Genomic DNA, 19830 nt, shown 5'->3' with positions numbered 1-19830 from the left:
CATCCATTCTGACTCACTCCAACCCCCACATGCTACAGGAACAAAACACCTTACAAACAAAACAAACTCTCCCACGTGCCATAGGTAAAAACCCCAGGGCAACAGAGGACCACCATATCCTGGTGCTGCAGTTACAGAGAACTTCTCGGGTTTATGTGCTCTGAGTTATTCTTAGCATGTACCATGTTGCAGAAAAAGGGGTAACCCCTCCCCGCCCAACAGCCTTAGCCAACCATATATCAGGGGAAAATTCCTCCAAGCCCTAAAATCTGGTGATTAGCATGACTCTGAATGCATGAGCAAGACCTTCCAGACAGGTACCTGTGAGGTTTCTGAGTAGCAGTAGGAGCACCAGCTGATCCTAGCTAATTTTTTACTGCTAGACATGGTTAATACCCAACACTTTAGCGCTTTCCTCCTTCCTAATATTTCCAGCCCTCAAAAAATTCCAGAAGCCATTCACAAGGAAAATTAAGTTCTTCATGATCCCTATTGGAAACCAGTAGAAGGTGTTTATGATTACTGGATGCTTTACATAAGGACAACGAGGTTCTCTTTAACCCCATTATGGGAACACCAATGACTATTATACACTTCCGTAACTCCACAGATCTCAGGAGTGTTATTTCTGATTTACTCTGGTATAAGAGGAGAATTTGGTCTTTTGCTTTTATGAGCTCTCAGGTATTTTTATTATTACCATGATACATGATTTATATGTATATATGTCCTTGACAATACGCTTACTTAGTGGATGTGACGGTATCAGCATCTCATTTCAGAGATTATAACTACAAGAGTTAGCTTATAATAGGTGGATAAAACAGTTACCTCCTTGTACTTCTGGGGTGATTTTTCTGCAGTTAGGCAGCTTTGAAAAGTTTGGTCATGATTTAGAAGAATAGTCTCACACTCAAATCACTTGGAGGGCCTCATTCCCTGCCTTTCAGATGCTTGCAGACTGCTCTGGAGCTCTGACCATGGTGGTGGGGCTTCTACCCACAGTGCTGCTAGGGCTCCAGCCCACGATGCTCTCTGGTTCACTGGCTGCCACCAGAGGACAAAGCCCAGCTAAGGCTCTGACTTCAGTGGTGGAGCTTCTGATCTCACTGGGACACTCACTGCTGCTGCAGGAGGAAGCCCTGCCACTGTGACTATGAGTAAGGCAAAAAATCCATGGGCTGTATGAGAAGGGATGCTGGAGGCTGATAAACGGTTAGAGAGCAGAGTGAAAGACAGCTACATTGTGAAGCTGTGAGCAGGAAAAAGAGGCAAAAGATGCAGTGACAAGGAGTGGGAAGGGAGAGGAGAGAAAATATGAACAGAGGCAGTAGTGTGTATAGAAAGTTGAAGGTGAGCAGTCTGAATCTGGTGCTGCCACAGGAAGACACAGAAGGGATCTAATGAGTGAAGCTGTGATAAGATGGCTGATGAGACTGGAGCAGCATGAGAGAGAAAAAAGAGGTCACAGTCATCTTGATAAGAAACAATGAGGACATTAATTTGTATAGTCTCGCTTTTTGGGAAAGAAAGCATATTTTTAACATTCTCTTTTGTGCTTGACCTAAGTGTGCTCCCTATTTAATATATCACTTTCAGTGTCATATCTGCAGGTTTGAAGGGCCTAAAGTATTACTTATCAATTGGGTCTTCATGCTAAAATGTACAAATTGGGATTTAACCCAGTCACCTGTTAACACACTGATTTTAAACCAGTCACAAACAAGCTATTGTTTTTCATACATTCACCCATACAATGCTTCAAACAATACCTTTCCAATGGCATTTTTATGATGCCAACATTGTTGCTAAAACTACTCCTATAAAAATAAATACACTGACCTTGCTGCTGTCTGTACAACCAGCAACAGTACAGGCTCTCAGCTGGTATGAATATTCTTGATATGGCTGGATACCACCTGTGTCAAGGAAGCTCAGTTCTTTTCCTCTAAAACGCTCCATCCCATTTCGGAAAACAATATAGTGAGTGATAAGACCTAAACCAGAAGAGAAAGTTTGCCACTGATCACAGTATGGCATGTTCAACTCAGAATTTTCATTCCAAAATATTACCATGACATTTTAAGAGACCACATTTAGAGGCAGCCACTTCATTCAGAGATTACTCCAAAGAATCCCCCGAACTACTGAATATTATAATGCCCTGCCTTTTCAGAAGCCCATTCTCATTAAATCAAGTTGTGTTTTTTGGCAGGGGAAGAAATTCTTGGAATGAGCCAGCACAAATATCCTGAATGTAAGAAAATAGCAATATGAATTTGCAAAACAAAAAACCAAAAAACTCACATGCATGCTTTTTTCAAATAGTGGAGGAACAAGTGTGAGAATAATATCACCACTACAGAACATACTGAGTTTAGCTGTACATGCTAATATGGCTGTGAAAGAGACAGGTTTCATTCTATTAGAACAGCTGGCATAGGAAATACCATTTTTATATACAAACAATACCATTTGGTTGAACCGGTTCTTTCCAGTTTAGAAGTATTGCATCTTCTCGATTGTCTGCTTTGGCCCATCTTGGTGGGTTTACAGCCTGGGGCACATCTTGCTTAGTTCTAGCTCTGCTGATTTCACTGAAACCTTTTCCATAGCTGTTCCACGCAGCTACCCTATACTCATAGGTGACATAGGGGTCCAGGTTCAAGTCTAGAATAAGAAAAACGACACAGTCATGTAAATCACGGATAAAAGCCCTGCTCATGACTAATTTTTTAGATACAGAAAAAAACTTTTCATCTCTAGGTACAGTATATATCAATGAGACTATTCAAATACTTACACTCACTTAAGTGTTGTCCTCAGTCGGGACTTAAAGAAGGAACCCGCTGAAGACAATGGTAATAGCAAAACTTTCACTGACTTCAGTGGGATTAGGATTAGTTCCTGTATGGTTAGTGACCTTGTTACTAACCAGTAGTTTCACCTGCCTAAAGTTACTACCCAGACCCTAGCAAACAGATTACTTTATGAAGAAAGTCCATCATTACTTCCTTTTCACATAGGACACATAATGAAAACCAGGTCAGAAACTTTTATTCCAGAGTGATTTATATGTCACAGAATGATCCCATTTCCTTTTACCTGTAAATGAATATCGGTTTGGGCCACCACTGTACACTGTCTCCTCTGCAGTTGGACATACATCTTGATCAGCCTCTTTTTCTGTAGCACTCTGAAAACCTTTTACCCAAGCACAGATGTGGGCACTTGAATCAAAGTCACACCTCCCACAATACGCTGTTGCTGCCATGGATATGGGGCACAAGGTATTAGCTTTGCATTGGTCTTCTACCTGAGGAACATACATTATTTTAAATGAAGAGATAAAAAGAAACTGAAAATTATCTTTCTTACCTCTCTCAGTGACGAGATTTGAAAATGTAAATGTCACTATTCACTGTCCTCTTTGAACCAACAGTCTTATTTATTTAGAGGAGAATGAGCCGACTGAGCCATTCATCCAGATCAAATAGATGCAGTGAGCACCATACTTTTTAGAGTTTGGAAGAGAACCACACACAGAGCCTGTGTGTCCTGCTTTGCCATTAGTGCTTCTGTGGCATTTTCCAAAAACATCAACAATTATTCTGATGTCCTTTTGCTACAACATCAACAAATCTTCTTACTCACAGGAAACCTAGTTAGCTGGATTTATCAAAAGGGGAAGAGTCAACATGTATATGAAAGGGAATACAATGCTCTCCCACAAACTGAATGTGCCTTCTTTGTAAGGACCAGGCACAGTGGATGTTAGCAGACTTCCAGCCCGCATACATAGCTGTACATAGAGACAAAGGCAATTAATCATCACAAAAATGGTCTTTGTACTACTCAAAATGAGAACTCAGTATAAAGCCCAGATAAATGGCACTCCACACCCCAAATTTGCCATAGTTTTACTGCAGTATGGGCTTCCACAGCTATGGATGAAGGGCAGGATTTAGCCCATATTGAACAAAATCCATACAATTGTAAATGCACATTTAATACCTACCATTATTACAACAATTTTAATGGAAACCACTTTCAAGAAGCCACAAAGAAGAGAGAAATAACTCTAAAAATATATAGACAACTTCAGGAAGGAAGAAACTATAGTATTTGCTGCAATTATTCTTACGCATTAAGCTATGAACTTTAGAAAGGAAAACAAATTAATAGCTCATATGTGATGCTTCCTTAATTCACCCTATGACATAATTTTGTTGGACGATTATCAAACGTTAAGTAATGTTTATTCTCAAGACTTGGCAGTTTCTAATGAAATTACTTTGATATATAGTATAAGCCAGGATCCGTCCTAGAATTTCCATCATTTCAATATTAGAATTGTCATCTGTTTGATATATAGACTTACCATCCTATGTAGTGAAAGCAAGCAAAAAATCATTTAAAATATGCACAGTTCCCTGTATTTTAATAAACACATTTCACTAATTTGGAAATGGCCAAATCTTTGCCCAATTGTCCAGTGAGAGACACATGTAACAAGGGATTACCAAATGTTTTAATCACTGCCCCTTTCAGCCATTTTGTTTCACATAAACTAAGTGCACTGGCAAGCTCAGAGGTGACTCACCTCTCTCTGGGAGCTAATGATTCATTTTGAATACTAGCAAATGCACTGATACAAAAGGGAGCTCCTTTATTCCAAAAGCAGGAAGACTAGTTTGTGGATTAAGGTGGCAGACAAACAACAGATAGGGCACCAATACATGGAAGAATTTAGGACTGGTCTACTTCTTAGTGTTAAATTTAGTGAAAAATCTCAGAACTATGAAATTTATTCTGACTCACAGGCAGTAATGCAAGAAGAGGTGGGTGAGCAGGACATCAGCCTTGAGTATTGATTTACACGCCAGAATGGCAGTCCCCAGGGGGGTCTGTGCCACTGCTAATGTCTGTCCCACTTCACGGAGCTTGCACCATGACAGCAGCAGCTGCCCATGGCCTATGTATGAGGACATAAGTGTTTGACTTACTCTACCCCACCAAGGACACCAAATTCCTAGTTATGCCTCTGCTTGCCAGGCTCAGAATGGACCTATTTTTAAATTCTGTACTTTTTTTTTTTTCAATTACAATGTACTTTTTTTTAAATGCACATTTCTTATTTTAAAACTATTTTGACAATCCTTTTGCTGTTTTCAATACAATAAACAAAAATAGGTTGTCTAAAGGCATCTATAGATGGTTGCAACTAAAATTTTGTAGAAAAAGCGTTTTCCAAATTTTTTTTTCAGAAAAAGCAATTTTTTAACACAAAATTGTGTTTGAAATATTCAGACTAACAGTGATAGCGAATGAAGAAAGTGAATGAAATTAAATCTTTAGCTAAACTATGCACTCTTAAAAACTGGATCAGAATGCATGATCTCAGTTGCGCAAAGTGCTAAGCACTCATGAGAAGCTGAATGCACTCTGTGCCATTTACTAAAGCCGCTGAGTTGGACACTATAAATCCAACCACTTCAATGTTCATGATTTTGTTACTTTTCAGGAATCCCTCTGCACAGTTCTTTGTAGAAATGGGACCTAGATGTTTGCTAGAAAGCAGAATCTTTAGGGAATGTAAACGGGCAGGATAACTCTTCATTCCTTTCCTCATGCTCTGGAGATTCTCCAGCTTTATCATTATTTTTGTTATTAATTATTAAATATTACATCAGATCAATAGCTAATTCCCAGACTTCTGCAGCCCAGCATCCCAGAAGCAACTCCTCACAAGTGAGGAATCTAGAAGGCCTGGCATCTGGTTCAGCTAATCCGTATATTTTAACATTTTTCAAGTATTTTTCTTTCTCAGCTCCCTGTTAATTTTAGAAGTTGTTAATCCTACTTTTCAATAATGTCCATGCTGAAGACAACTTTTAATAGGATTTCAGTATCTTGGCCAGTTTTGACTCATGGTTAATTTAATCCCCCTCTTAATCTATTCTTCTATTTAATGGAAGCATTTTCAGAATTCTGCTCAACCAATTCAGGAGAAATTTTGAGTAGCCACAGAGAGGGCCTGCAAGCCAGGTATCCTGGGCTCTACTTTCACCTTTGCCACTGATTCCAGGTTCAGCTTCGATTTGGGTGAGCCATATATAGCCACATTTTCAAGTGGCCAATAATTTTTGATGTCTTAGCTTTGTGGGGGGAGAGGGGGAGGGGGTTTCAGAATGTCAATCCCCATTTTTCTGGACTTCAAATGGGGTTTTAAGTGATCGGTGCCCAGGGCCCAAAATGTTTACATTGTTTATAAAACAGTATAGGTTTTACCTACCTACTAAGGTGTGGTGTAGCTTAAGTAATTATTTAAGTAATTAGTATTTATGAGTGATTTGAGAACTTTTAGATGAAAAGTGTCACGTAAGTAATATTCTCACCATTGCTATTAAACCTGAAGGCAGATGCCTCAATTCCACAAAAGTAAATGCCACAGTTTTCATTCATATTTATGAAACTGGGATTTAATCCATAAACATTATAATCCTGTTATGTAGAATATTAGCTAACATGATAGAGAATCGTATCAACCACTTGAATTGTGTTAGACATTTCTGAAAAAAGATATTACTATACAATATCTCTATAAAAGTCACAAATATGCATTCTGCCCAAATTAGAGAGAGGATTATTTAATAAAAATAAACCCCTCACTGCTTCAGCTTTAATTTTCACTGAGGTAGTATGATTAGCAATCAAACAGTGGTCATACAATTGATACTTGCTATTCATGCCAGCCCTGCTGGCATGCCAACTTTTAGTCCTTATCCTAATCTGAAGTGCTGGGCTACACTTCACAAGAAGCAGCTAATCATTATTAATTCCTTTAGAATTCATTGCAATAACATCAATCATTGTGAACTCATTCGGTATTAATACGAATGTAATGTGAAAATGAATAATGCACACAGGAGTTTTTATATTCCTATTTTAGAAAAATAGTTATGAACAATGTATTTCTCTTTCCATTGCCAAATCAGAGCCACTGAGAGGTTTTCTATCAATTACCTTCATCATCATTCCAGCTGAAATCTTGTCAGAGCAAACATATTTCAAAGGATTATATCCAACTCCATTACAGCATTCCTTGCTCTTTGGAATAAGTTCAGTTTCACAGCATTTTACTGGCACTGGGTCATTCTTCTTAACATGTGCTTTAGACTCACCACTGGAAGCAGAACAGCATATGGTATCTGACATATTCAGATATTCCTGTCCACAACAGAACATTCCTGCAACAGTAAAACATTATATATGAATAGGAAAAGGGGTGGGGGAGAAAAAAGTTATGAGGTTTCTCTGAAGTATAGTATAAAGATGAATGAGTGAGGCTGAGCTGGAACTGTGTATAACTAGATAGGGTCCAGATACACTTGAAAATAATTAACAAAAGCAGATAGGGGTCCTCTGGAATCAGCTTAAAGCCCCTGAGCTGGTTATGAAGTATTTTGCAGTGCATTACATAGCAGGTCAAAGACAGGTATCAAAGAACAGCTAATCTACTTTGTGGAAATTCAGTCACCCTTAAGAACGACAATCTTTTGCTTGTAGGCTAGGGTATGCAAAATAGTAGCTCATTCACCTCTAAATGGTCTTTGATCAAGACAGACAGTTAAATAATGGTGAGATACCAATAACAATAGTCTTCTAACAAAAAAGTCTTGAAGTATACTTATTTGTGCTTCTTTATTAGATTTGTATCTGGCCCCATCTAAAAGGCTCAGAGGTAGACTCATACTATTCATACAGCACTAAATAGGAGACTTTCCAAATACAAAGTATCAAGGTTCCATTCTCTCGAAAAAAAGAAGTTACTATCTTGATTTATTTCTCATATCTAATTGGAATTAGTAACCTGAAAAATGGCATGCAATTTTTTCTTTACATAATTTAATTTTCTTTTCAAATGAAAACTGTTTCTCAAGTGCTGAGAAGGCATAAAGCACCCAAAAGCAGGGCACATTTTCATACATTTTACATATTTATTTACAAGTTTGCTAAATCATTTGTTTTTAATTTGTCATTTCCCTCACCTATCCCCCCACCCCCTAAAAAGAAAAAAAGACAGGGATAAATTTTAGCTCAGTCAGGTTATATTAAAATCTGTCATATTAGTAAAGTACAGTAGGAAATCTAATTAATAACATAACCATGATGGAATGATTGTACTGTAAGGAGAACAAGATGACAAAATAAAATGGAAGTCATAGTCAACCTTATCCATATTTGACTTTACCACTGTATTCTCCTATTCAGACGTTTCAATGGAAACTTGTGTCCCTTTACTGCCATTTCTCGCAGCAGTTTTGTTTTAGGTAAAAGACAACAAACATTGCTCTTTCAAGAGATGATTCTACAACCATTTACTCAGGTGAGTAGTTCCATCAAGTCACTGGGACTACCCAAGATAGTAAAGTGATAATAAAGTATGATGACCTTTTGCAGGATTGAGTCCTTCCATTGCAATCAAAATTGGAAAACCAGCTTTCTAACAGTTGAATTCTTCCCTCGTCTACTTGTGCTACAGTGACACTACATTTTAAGTAGAAAATAAATGCAGACACTGACCCAATTCAATACTAATAATCAGCCATCTGATAGCTCTGAGGGACTTTTGACAGGCAAACTAAAATTTTGATAATGAACTGATTTTATATCGAAAAACAATGCTGCTTTCGTTCTCTGAGAACCTCATCTTTGTTTAACTGAATTAAATTTTTCAGCCAAGATTTCACTAACATAACAAGAAGTGACTCCCTTTCTAGTTTCTTTGGTAAACCATTACTTCTTTAATTATTATCAACCTTGTTCCAGTGTGATAAATTGCTAATTACTTAATACCCTAATCAGCGTTCATTCTTTGCACAGATAAACTGTGACAGCGCCATTAATTTAAATAGTAATTTCACTTAATGGCCAGAACGGCACACCAGATTTTTATGCAGCATTTTCTGAAGACTGCATCCATCACTGCAATATTCTGACATAAAGATGTCTGACGTGCACTAACTCACTTAGGGAGAGCAGATGTTGCAGAGCAGAGTTTGGTAGTAATTCCCATAGTGCATCACTTCAGCATGAATGAGCTGCAAAGGCAGAGATAGACAATCTTCTGAAACTGCATTGCATAGCCTTTGACCCCTACCTAATTTATCACATGTAGCACTTGACTTTTGAACCTTGACACTGCAAATGTACAATTTTAAATATGCCCCAAGAAAAACAAAATAGGCCCATGTAATATTGATAGATTGATTTACCTTCCAAAATCTCTTCATTCAATTGCTGAAAGATGGAGAAGCTGCTGATTTTATCAAAATACTAAATATTTATTTGCAATCAGCTGGAAAGCTTGTGCCATGTTGTATGTGTGTATTTTTTGGAGTTATATAATGCAATATATCGAAAAGAAAATGTAGAGATTAGAAAAGTATTCCTTACTCACAGTGGTTTCTGTCAACAAATTGTTTCATGCTCATCCCTGCAACTTGAAAAGTTTACAAACATAGCTTGGTGATGAATTACTAATTTAGTAAATCTGCAAAACCAATGGTTTCAAAAGGAAGAATGAGAATTAAAAGGCTTAAGCTTCCAAGCCAAAATAGAGGATCAACAAAATACAGAGCCAGTGTACACTGCAAGCTACTCCAGAAATATTTGGCTTGAAAGCGGGTATTGCAGCCACTACAGATTGGAAATCTCAGTTGTACAGAGTAGCGTGTTTTGAGATCATGGCACGTCAGGGGTAGTGGTAATTTATTAAAGAGAAAAGGGAAAATCAGGATTGGTTTCTGTTTATTCTATGCCTGATACCCAAGATCAGAAAACTTTGTCTGATTATATGCTGTGGTAGGGTTGAAAAGATATATTATATGTAGTGGCATCATTGCCAGCGTTTGCCAGTAGATGTCTCTATGGTCACCCCAGGTACGAAGCCCAGCATGAGAAAGGGATAAAATAAAATAACATAAAATAAAAAAGAAGATACTGAAAAAAATAATTTTATAGTAATCTGAGATGCAAAAGACTGCCTGTGATGACAGGACTATATCTCCCAAAAGATTAGATAGTAGCAAACAATAAATTAAGACCTTCCTTAGACAAACAGGCATTGCAAACCCGGGTATAGAGTCTGCAGTCAAGTTGATTTTAACTAGACTATTCATGTACGATAAGTTAAAATATGTGAACAATTTTTTAACACTGTTGGAACATTTCCTGACAATGTTTTCTTTTTCCTCCTTTCCCTAAACTCTTCAAAAACCTAAAACTTATCAATGAAAGAATTTGACACTACATTTTTAATCATAGTACCCATTGTCCAGGCACAAATCACTGCATCAAAAGCATTTCAGCTCTAAGATAAGGCCAACCATATTACCTACATCTCTGGCAGACAATGGAAGCAATATACACTTAGCAATTTATCAATTAACATACTCTCACAAAATTCTATTCAGACGTTTGCTTGGGATAAGTAAATTATGTTTTTAATGTGACAGTATGTTTTTTCATTGCAATCATTTTCATAATAGGGGTAGGGGAAAAGGAGATTTTTTGCCTGGCTGGTACATTTCATGATGGTTTTGCAAGCCTGAATGACTACAAGAAATTAAGCAAAAAGTATATTGGGTATGACATATGATATGATACAGAACTATGGTCTGTTTTAAGTTTAATGCAACATAGTAAGATTTTTTTTAAATTGACTAGTTATGGAACAAATTCACATTTCAAATGTATATTTGTGTTCAGTTCTTTGCTGCTCATGGCAAACTGTGTGTTCACAGCAAAACTGTGAGTGATGAAAAAGGTACTGTTTGCATTCTTTAATAGCGAAAAATGTCACCATAACCCATTCTAAAGTAAAATGGTATACATGATCGAGCAATATAGGCAAACACTTTAAAAAGAAAAAAGGTATAAAGGTATTTAAAAATATATATTTAAGTAAAAAACTGTTAAGAATACATATACACTGAAATGAAGAACATAACTTTCATCCCAAGATACCTGTATTACACTCCTACACAACTCATCTGCCCAGAGAGAGCAGTAAAAACATAAACGCTACCCCAGCAGTTCTGTTCCAACAGCATCTGTTAATTCACTCCATTTATAAAATACATATTGACAAAGACAACTGAACTGGGACCAGGGAGATTTGATTTGGTGTGAGAAAGTCAATTCAATGTGATTTTGTTAAAGGGCTCCTGCAGGCAAATAAAAGAGTTTAAGTAATAAAGTACATAAAGAGATGTTTTACGAGCCAGTCCCATCTTGTGGCAGCCACACAATGCACTACCGTGCAAGAGGGCCTGATTCAGAATTGATATAGCATGACTCCTGTGTTGATATGGAGCTGACACAATTCAGGATTGGGAAGATAAGGAAAAGAAGATGCTGGCTACATGGATAAAAGAATAGTCAACTAATTCACCACTGGAATAGAATGAAGACATTCAAACTGGGGAAACACCTATGCTGCGATTCTGGTTTAGCCTTTTTTGGAAATGGGAAATCCTACAAGCTTGAGGTAGAATACATGTGATGTCTTCTCAGGGAGGAGGGGGTGAAGTGAGAAGGAACACAGGTGAAGGGCAGAGAACCTGGTGTTGCTGAGGAACAGAACATGGATTTCTGGCCTGACTTGTAATGACTTATTACCCAAAAATACATCAGCTATTATGAGCTCCAGTTTCAAATTAAAGTACCTAAAAGTAGGGGCTCACTGACACATGTATGCCAAACTGCTCTTTTAGGCACCAAAGTGCTCATCTGAATGTGTGAAAGTGGAACTGGGCACTTCCTCTATTTTATACTTAAAAACCGTGTTTTCTTTCTTGGTGACAGTTGATAGTGAATATTTTTCTGAAGGTAGAGGAAAGCTAAGATTGAAGGGCTTTTATTTGTGTCTGATTACTATTCTAAGAAAGCTATTCTAAGAAAAGACAAAATTCTGAATAGGATAGTTACTAATTATATTTATCTTTTCACTCTGTTGATTTCAGCGTGTTTTACAAAGGAAATCAGTATCATCTTCCCCATTCTAAAAATAGGGACATATATATATGAAGTGTCTTTCCCCAATTCATACAACAGGTGACCAGAACACAGATGTTTGGGATCCAAACTCACTGAGCAATCCTCCAGGCCAGAGTCTTCCTCACCCCTACAATTGAACCCAGTACTGTGAAGATTTTAGCTGGACAAAAGGCACTAGCTCTCTGTGTAACTAATTCTTTTTCTTCATTTCTTTTTGACTTTACAATCTTTATTGTAGGTTACTCCATTCTTACTTGCTAATATAATCTCTCTGTCCTGCTGAAGTACTGGGCTGAGTTCATGTTATCACAGGAAAAGCTTAGAGAATGAGTGAGATGTCAGTAGGTACACCTGGTTCAACAGGTGAACAGATTACAACTTCTTGTAAATCCAGAAAGGTCAAATCTCACAGTCTATCAGACTGGAGTGGTCAAGGTATAACAATTTCTGTGGCCACAGACTTTGATAATGATGTCCTCAGTGTTGTTAATGATAGGAAGGCTGGATTAATAAGTGAAGAAAATCTGAATGCATAGAGGACATAAAGAGAATTTATTGAATGAAAAATTTCTCGGACAATGTACCACATCCTTTGACATTGTAAATGGTGATAAAATTCCAACTCTAAGGGTGGACTTCTAGCTCACTTTACATGCCTTGATGGCAGTTTTCCAGTTCCATATATGTCATTTTTGGTTAGGGGGGCCTACAACAAGGATATCCCACTTCTTTGGCAAGTGCCTGAACCACTCCCATATTGGACTAAAACACGGGACACACAAATAGCAACTTGCCCAGTGTATAGCTTACGGTGCATGATTGGTAGGTTCACACTACAGGGATAGTATTGCAAATAACTTAAATTTAAAAAAATGCCACTTACTGACTGGAAATCTTCCCTTAGTGTCACTAAAAGTAAGAGAGAACTAAGTAAACTGAAAAATGGGAAAACAACAAAGCCAGATATTACCAATAGAAGATGAAGATGAAGGATGGTTAGGACAGATTCTGGATTGATGGTAATATCACTCTCTCTTTAATAAAAAGGTAGTAAGTATAAGTGTTCAGTCTATGAAGTGTATGCAAAGGTTATTGAAACTAGAGTCAGAACAGCAACAGAGATTACTGGCAGCTAGTTTAGTTTCATAAAATGAAAGAGTGCAACACATCCTATGTTGGCCTTCAAAATCCTACAAGTAAGAAAGTAAGAACAATTACACAAGTAACAGCTATGGAAAGCTCTTTATGAACAATGTTTGAAATAGTCTGCAAGTATTTAGAGGAAAAACAGAGAGCAATAAGTTGCTAAGAATGTAGTGGTACTAGTTGTTAGACCAAGAGGGAGACCTGAGAAATCATTAGATCAAATAAAGGAGGATGTGAAATTAAAGAAAAATAACAGATCAATGACCCTGATCAATGATTGAGCAATTAAGATAAAAGAAGTTTTAAACTATTGGCTGACCCATCATTAGGATACACTTGAAAAAAGGAGGACCTGTAGCCAATGGCAGACAAAGAAGTGAAGTGGCTAACATTACATCTTGTTTTCTTTAACTCCTTAGCTGGAGCAACAGGTACTCAGTTATTTCTAGGTCAAGTAAGAGCAGCTATTGGACTGAGTATTGAGCAGTGGTTTGAACCTTTTTTAGACTCAAGGAACCCCTTGTTAGACCTAAGGCACCTCTCAGATAATCTCAAACTTCAGTTTTCACTCATTTTTTGACTATTATAATAGAGTAATTCTCCTGTGGTAAAGAACTCAGAAAGATTGCAACAGGTCAGAATGTCTTTGACACTATGGATGTCTGTTAGAAATCTCTGGGTTTATCTCATGATTCACGTGCATGCGTTTGTACACCCAACAGTGCTACTGGTGAGTAGCACTCCGTTGCACCTTTAAAAATATCTCATAGTACCCCAAGATGCCATGGCACTCTGGCTGACAATCACTGGTCTAGAGTGGGTAAATAGGGTGGGTGAATAGAAGGTTAAATCGCCATTGTCATAGAAGGGGCTTATCCATCTATTTTAAACCTATGTGATTCCTTATAGAGGGCCTAAGTGTTTGGATAGGTGGAGAGCTTTCAATACCCAGCTTTAGCTTTTCTATAAAGATACATTTTAATGGGAATTTAAGAACTTACCTGTGAGAGGCCTGTATACAGTTCCCAGCTCTTCATCACCACAACAGATCAAATCTTTGCTTACTACTTGTCCACCACAGCACTGCTGATTGAAACCATCATGAAGGGATCCACAACAACAGATCTGATTCCCTGATGTGGAGTAAGGAGTTCCCTGGCAGCAGGCATCACCAACTCCAACTGAAACCCGGTGTTGCTCTTCATTAGGGCAACATATTTCTCCTGTTAAAGATACAATTAGTCATTGTGTGCCTGCAGGGCTACTGAAAGGGAGTTCTTCCACTGACTGCCATGGGTTCTGGACTGGGGTCAGAATAAGACATCTTCATATACAAACTGTGTCACATAAAAAATATAAGCTCTCTTTCTGTACTTAGTTTCTTAGTGTGTTCTAACATTATAAATGCTTGGGGTAAGAATTAAATTAATATGCAGGTATGAACTGACCTGGGTTATAGCCCTTTGAAAATATGACTCAGGAGATATTAATATGGAAGTATGGCAAAATCTACATAGAAAAGTAATATAGTTTTAAAAAAAACCCTCATAGTTTAAAATGTTTTAAATCTATATTAACATTAGTTTAACTCTTGTGTTTTAGACAGTGCCAGAGTCATGAAGAATTCCTATTGTTGTGATTCTTTCCTTCTTCAATGTGGATGGTAAACTTGTTAAAATTGCCAAAATCCCTGAGTGGTGAAATCTTTAACTGATTTGTAGCACAACTGTAGATTCATAAACAGCAGAAGTACAAGTTTACTCACATGACTAAAACTGTTCTCAGAGCAACTATTTACATTGTTGACCAGTTAGAGGAGCCATTTGGTGATTCAGATTCAAAGAAAGACAGACATTTAAGGGTGCACCTAACTTTAAACATCAGACTAAGCCCCCTAAGTCTTTGCATGATCTAAACCCCACTTCTGTCAAGAATAGTCTCAGAACTGCCAATTAAAAACATACGTACAGGCGTATCATTTCGAAAGACCTAACCAGGAGGTGCACTAACTTGAATCAAGAATGGGTTAACCTAATCTAGCAAGGTGTTAAACAGATCTAGTGAATGCCAGCACATGTTTCCAGTGGAGCCCCAGAGCTGTTCTATTCCCTCCTCCCCTCCCCTCCCCCCAGCCCCCAAATCCTGACTGCCATTTTTAGCTCCCTTGGTCTCCAACCAAGACTGGGAAATCTCCACCATGGACTCACCCACCCCACTACTGACCGACTAGCTCTCCCTGATCCCGCCCATTCCTCTCTCCCTGACCCTGAGTTACTTACATTGGGATCCTCATGTGGCTCCCAGGAGCTGCAAACACTCATACGTGCCACTTCCAGTCTACATTTAGGTGGCTTAAAGTATGCTACATGAACATATGTGCAGCAAATGGCTGTACTCACTCTAATTCTGTTTATGATGGCGGGGTGCGATGGGGGCAATTTGGCACTAGAAATAGGAGAGAGATTGCTAATAATTCTATATACAATACCAAGCAGCTGTCAGATGGTAACACTATTCATTTACTACCAGTCTGGGTTTGATTTGATTATTTTCCTTTCCTTGAAATTCCTTGGAAGATAAAGTATTAGCTGAGTGTACAATCATTATTTGTTTCACTCCACTTTGAGAATCTATCCACACAGCTTAGCTCTGGGATACATGTCTACACCTCTTTCTGGCTTCAGAGTTGCAAAAACGGAGACTCCTGCCTTCCTAATTTGTAATCTTCATGCCATTAGCACAATGTGTTTCAGTATATCTAGCACCATCAAGCTGGCCAAACAACATCTGGGAAATAAATATTCCTAGTGAGTACCCTGTATAAATATTTTTATCAAATGAAGTCAATAATAAACAAAAAGACTAGAACAAATCTTTAGAGTATAATTGTTTAGCTACTTAAGTCATATTTTCCTGAATTCCTGAGAATGTAATTTAGTTACTGCACAGAGAAAGGACTTAAAACAGAGACTGCAGGTTACATCAAATGGAAATAAAACTGATTTTTTTTTTTGCAAAAAAGAACTATTAGACATAAGAAACAAAGGATCAGTAACCCTCTCATTAACCTCTCAAAATGGGATCCATTCCAAGCTAGGCTTGAAAATGTTCTGTCTCTGAAAACTACCATGCAGTCTTACCAGTTAATTGTTATCCTTATCAAGGAATGACCCACATTAACATTTAGCTTGGGGTTATTAGCATATTTATAAAAAAAGAAAAAAGTGACCAACATTGTTCATGTTCCTGCCCTTTGGAATAAGGGAATGCATTTAGGAAAAGGATGTTTGCAAGCATGGATAAATATCCGTTACTACTTCCGTGTGGACTCCTGATTGAACAAGAACTCCTTGCAGATACAAGACGGTTTGTGTAACTGTGCTTTTGTTTCCTGATATAAACAATATTAAGCTAGTTAACAGAGACCACTGGATGGGGATAGAGGTCATAGAATATAATCTTCCTATTTTAGTACGTTGAGATTAATGAGGCCAGCAAAATACTTTTCTCCAGTTCTTCCATGTGATAGCATTTTTCTGATGACATCATGGAGAGCATTCTACTATTGTGATATATAAATTACTTTTCAAGGGATTGGAACTTGGAATGTGCTAAACATTTTGGCAGAAATTCAAGAACTTCTGAGCATAGAGAACACACGCCAACCCATGGGTAATGCACGCATTTTAGCTCCTGACCTGACAACTGCCAGCAAAGACAAGTGAGTACTGAATGCCCAACAAAAAATCATTTGAGGGCTCCCAGGCCTACATTATTTGAAAATGAATCAATAAACTAAATAGGGAATATGTGCTTTAAAATGACACTTTCAGGGGGAAAAAAACACTGTTTTACAAACTCAAATTTTGACTTACAGAACACATCAGAGAAAAGGAGAAAAGCCACCCATATTGTGATATAACATATATGCCTGGTTTATGTGCATGAAAATTGGGTCGCAGTTCAGATCTGGTACTGAAAAGCAATATTTCTAAAAGGGCTACATGCTATTTTCAAGCTGCATTTCCCAGGTCTCAAGTCCTGTACTTCTGCCCAGACCTGAGATTAAAAGTGAGTGGAAGGACAGGGGGTACTTGTATATGTGATGGTCAATGTGACATACACATGATGAAAATGTGATCTGTATGGCTTAATGGTGCCACGTGTTACACGTGCACAGTTTTGAGAGTTTTAAATGACTTTGTATTATCATTGCAAACTAAACTATATCTGGATGTGGCTTAGTTTACAATGTTGTAAAATGCAATGTTGCAGCTGTCAGCTTGCCCCCCAGCCACAGAAGAGGCAGGCAGGCTCTGGAAAAAAAGTTTGGGCCCCCCACCACTTCTGCCTTCAGCAAGCACTTGGCTCAAGGCAGAAGTGGCTAGGGGTATGATCCTTTTCTTTTCTTTTTTGATGCAGCCTGCCTGCCTCTCCCACAGCTGGGGGGAGAGCTGCCAATGGGCCAAGTTGCCCCTGAACTGCAGGGGGCCCCAGTCCTTCCCTCCACAGCAGCATCACCCTCCAGGGCCACCCAAACAGGCTGATAGTGGGCCAGGGTTTGCCCTAGCTCAGAGGCAGCACCCAGCCAACTCTTCCCTAAGCCTGCTGGGTCTTCCAGTAGACCTGTGCAGTGTCCCCACCACCTTCCTGCCACCTGAGACTACCCAGGAATGGGCTAGCTTGCCCCTGGGGCAGTGTCAGGAAGCAGTAGGAGGGTGGCTGGGTGTGCTGTCAGGTGGAGAAGGTGGCAGAGATGGTGCGCAGGGCGCTGGAAGCCTGGGTGGGCTGGGGGAAGCTCGGGCTTTGTGGGCTTCCAGTGCCCTGCACACCATCTCTGCCACCTTCTCCAGCCACCAGCACACCCAGCCACCCTCCTACTGCTTCCCTGTGCTTCCCCAGGGGCAAGCCAGCCCATTTCTGGGTGGTCCCAGGTGGTGGGCAGCTGGTGGGGACAGTGCATGGGGTGCTGAAAGCCCCGGCAGACTCAGGAAAGAGTTGAATCCAGCTGGGTGCTGCCTCCAAGCTGAGACATTCTCCATTCCACTAGCAGCCTGCCCAGGTGGCCCGAGGGGGTTCCACCACTATGGAGGGAAGGACCAGTGCCCCCTGGAGCTCAGGGGCTGCTTGTTCCACTGGTAGCTTATACCGCCTGCCCCCCGCCCCCGCCCCCACCACAGGAGAGGCAGGCAGGCAGTCTTTGCAAAAAAACCAAAAACAAGAAAATGATTGGACCCCTTGCCACTTTGCCTCCAACCAGGTGCTTGCTGAAGGTAGTGAAGGGCCTCCTGATCCTTTTCATTTTTTTTTTTTTTTGGTAGAGCCTGCTTGCAGCCAGGGGGTGAGCTTCTAGTGGGCTGAGTGGCCCCTGAACTGGGAGGGCCTCTTGTCCTCCTCTCCACAGCAGTAACACCCCCAGGGCCACCTGGGCAGACAGCTAACAGGTTGGGGGCTGTCCCAGCTCACAGCCAGCACCTGGCCTGATCCAACTGTTCCCCAAGCCTGCCCACTAGAAGCCTGCCACATGTTGCTCCCCAGGTGGGCTCAGGGAACAGTTGGATTGAGCCAGGTGCTGCCTCCAAGCTGGGACAGCATCCGGGCCACCAGCAGCCCACCCAGGTGGCCCCAGGGTATTCCACTACTGTGGAGGGCAGGACCAGGGTCCCCTGTAGCTTAGTTGCCGCTCAGCCTGCCAGCAGCTTGCTCCCCAGCTGCGGGCAGACTCCATCTCCAAAATAAATAAACAAACAAAAGAATCAGGCCCCTCACCATAACGTGATGTAATGTGGTGGGAAACTTGAAATGGTGGGTTTCAATTAAAACCCGACCACTTCAATTTAGGAGACATAAAATAGAACCTTGATGATTAAACCCCCACTGTGTGTACAAGTGCCCTGTGGTGTCAATTTGTATAGCTTACATTATACCAATTCAGCCATGTATTGCCATTTCACCAGAAGTTCCAGCAGAGCCAGGCTCTGTTACAGGCTCTGTTTTCACTATAATTGTAAACTTCTAATCATTTACTTGGTATTCAGTTGATACTAATCAAGATTTGCTTCAGCGTACAACATGGGTAATGGAATGATTAGTAACTAAGTCCCTGTATGCCATCCAGAGGGTTTGGCATAGTGTATCTCCTCCAGCTCACCCATTGGTACCCTTGCCTATCACATCTCAATGGACCATACCAATAGGAAAGGCTGCCAATGGGTGAGGAGACCTTCAAGGGTTGGACCCTTGTCTGGGATGGGGTCCTGCTGGCCCTATACCACTTTTACTCTAGCTGTGCCCTCTAGCTCAGAGCTCACTATCCAGAGCTGCAAGCTATGGGCTCAGCAGGGTGTGTTCTCAGGCTCAAGGACCCACTGCCCCAAGTCCTGCCACCACCTTTCAGTGCCTGACAAGCTTTGCCTTTCCAGGATTGGAACTTATCCCCCAGTCTCTATCTTCTTTTTCTCAATCATGTTTGAAACCTGGGGGGGGGGGGCAGGGAGGGGTTCACAAGCACCCCACTCAGTGGCCTCCATCTCTCCTACAGCCAAAGACAAGGCCACCAGGAACAAAAATCACCTAAACCATAGATGACTACTTGGCTCAAAACAAAAATGGCCCACCCAG

At 39.8% G+C, this 19830-nt stretch overlaps 1 protein-coding gene across 1 annotated transcript in view; it reads right to left on the bottom strand.

Annotated features, from left to right (window-relative positions):
- Positions 1-19830, bottom strand: part of USH2A (usherin) — a 653616-nt gene that overhangs the window by 135812 nt on the left and 497974 nt on the right. The window contains exons 49-53 of the mRNA XM_090031530.1: positions 14211-14432; positions 7027-7250; positions 3106-3316; positions 2473-2670; positions 1843-1997 (exon numbers count right to left, since the gene is read on the bottom strand). Of these exons, the coding sequence (XP_089887656.1) occupies positions 1843-1997; positions 2473-2670; positions 3106-3316; positions 7027-7250; positions 14211-14432 (1010 nt within the window). The remainder of the gene's footprint in view (positions 1-1842; positions 1998-2472; positions 2671-3105; positions 3317-7026; positions 7251-14210; positions 14433-19830) is intronic.

Source organism: Crocodylus siamensis, chromosome 1 (genome assembly GCF_052110815.1).
Source record: "Crocodylus siamensis isolate JL-2025a chromosome 1, ASM5211081v1, whole genome shotgun sequence".
Taxonomy (NCBI): Eukaryota; Metazoa; Chordata; order Crocodylia; family Crocodylidae; genus Crocodylus; species Crocodylus siamensis.
The sequence above is the reverse complement of the archived record's forward strand: the minus strand, read 5'-3'. Positions and strand labels throughout refer to the sequence as shown.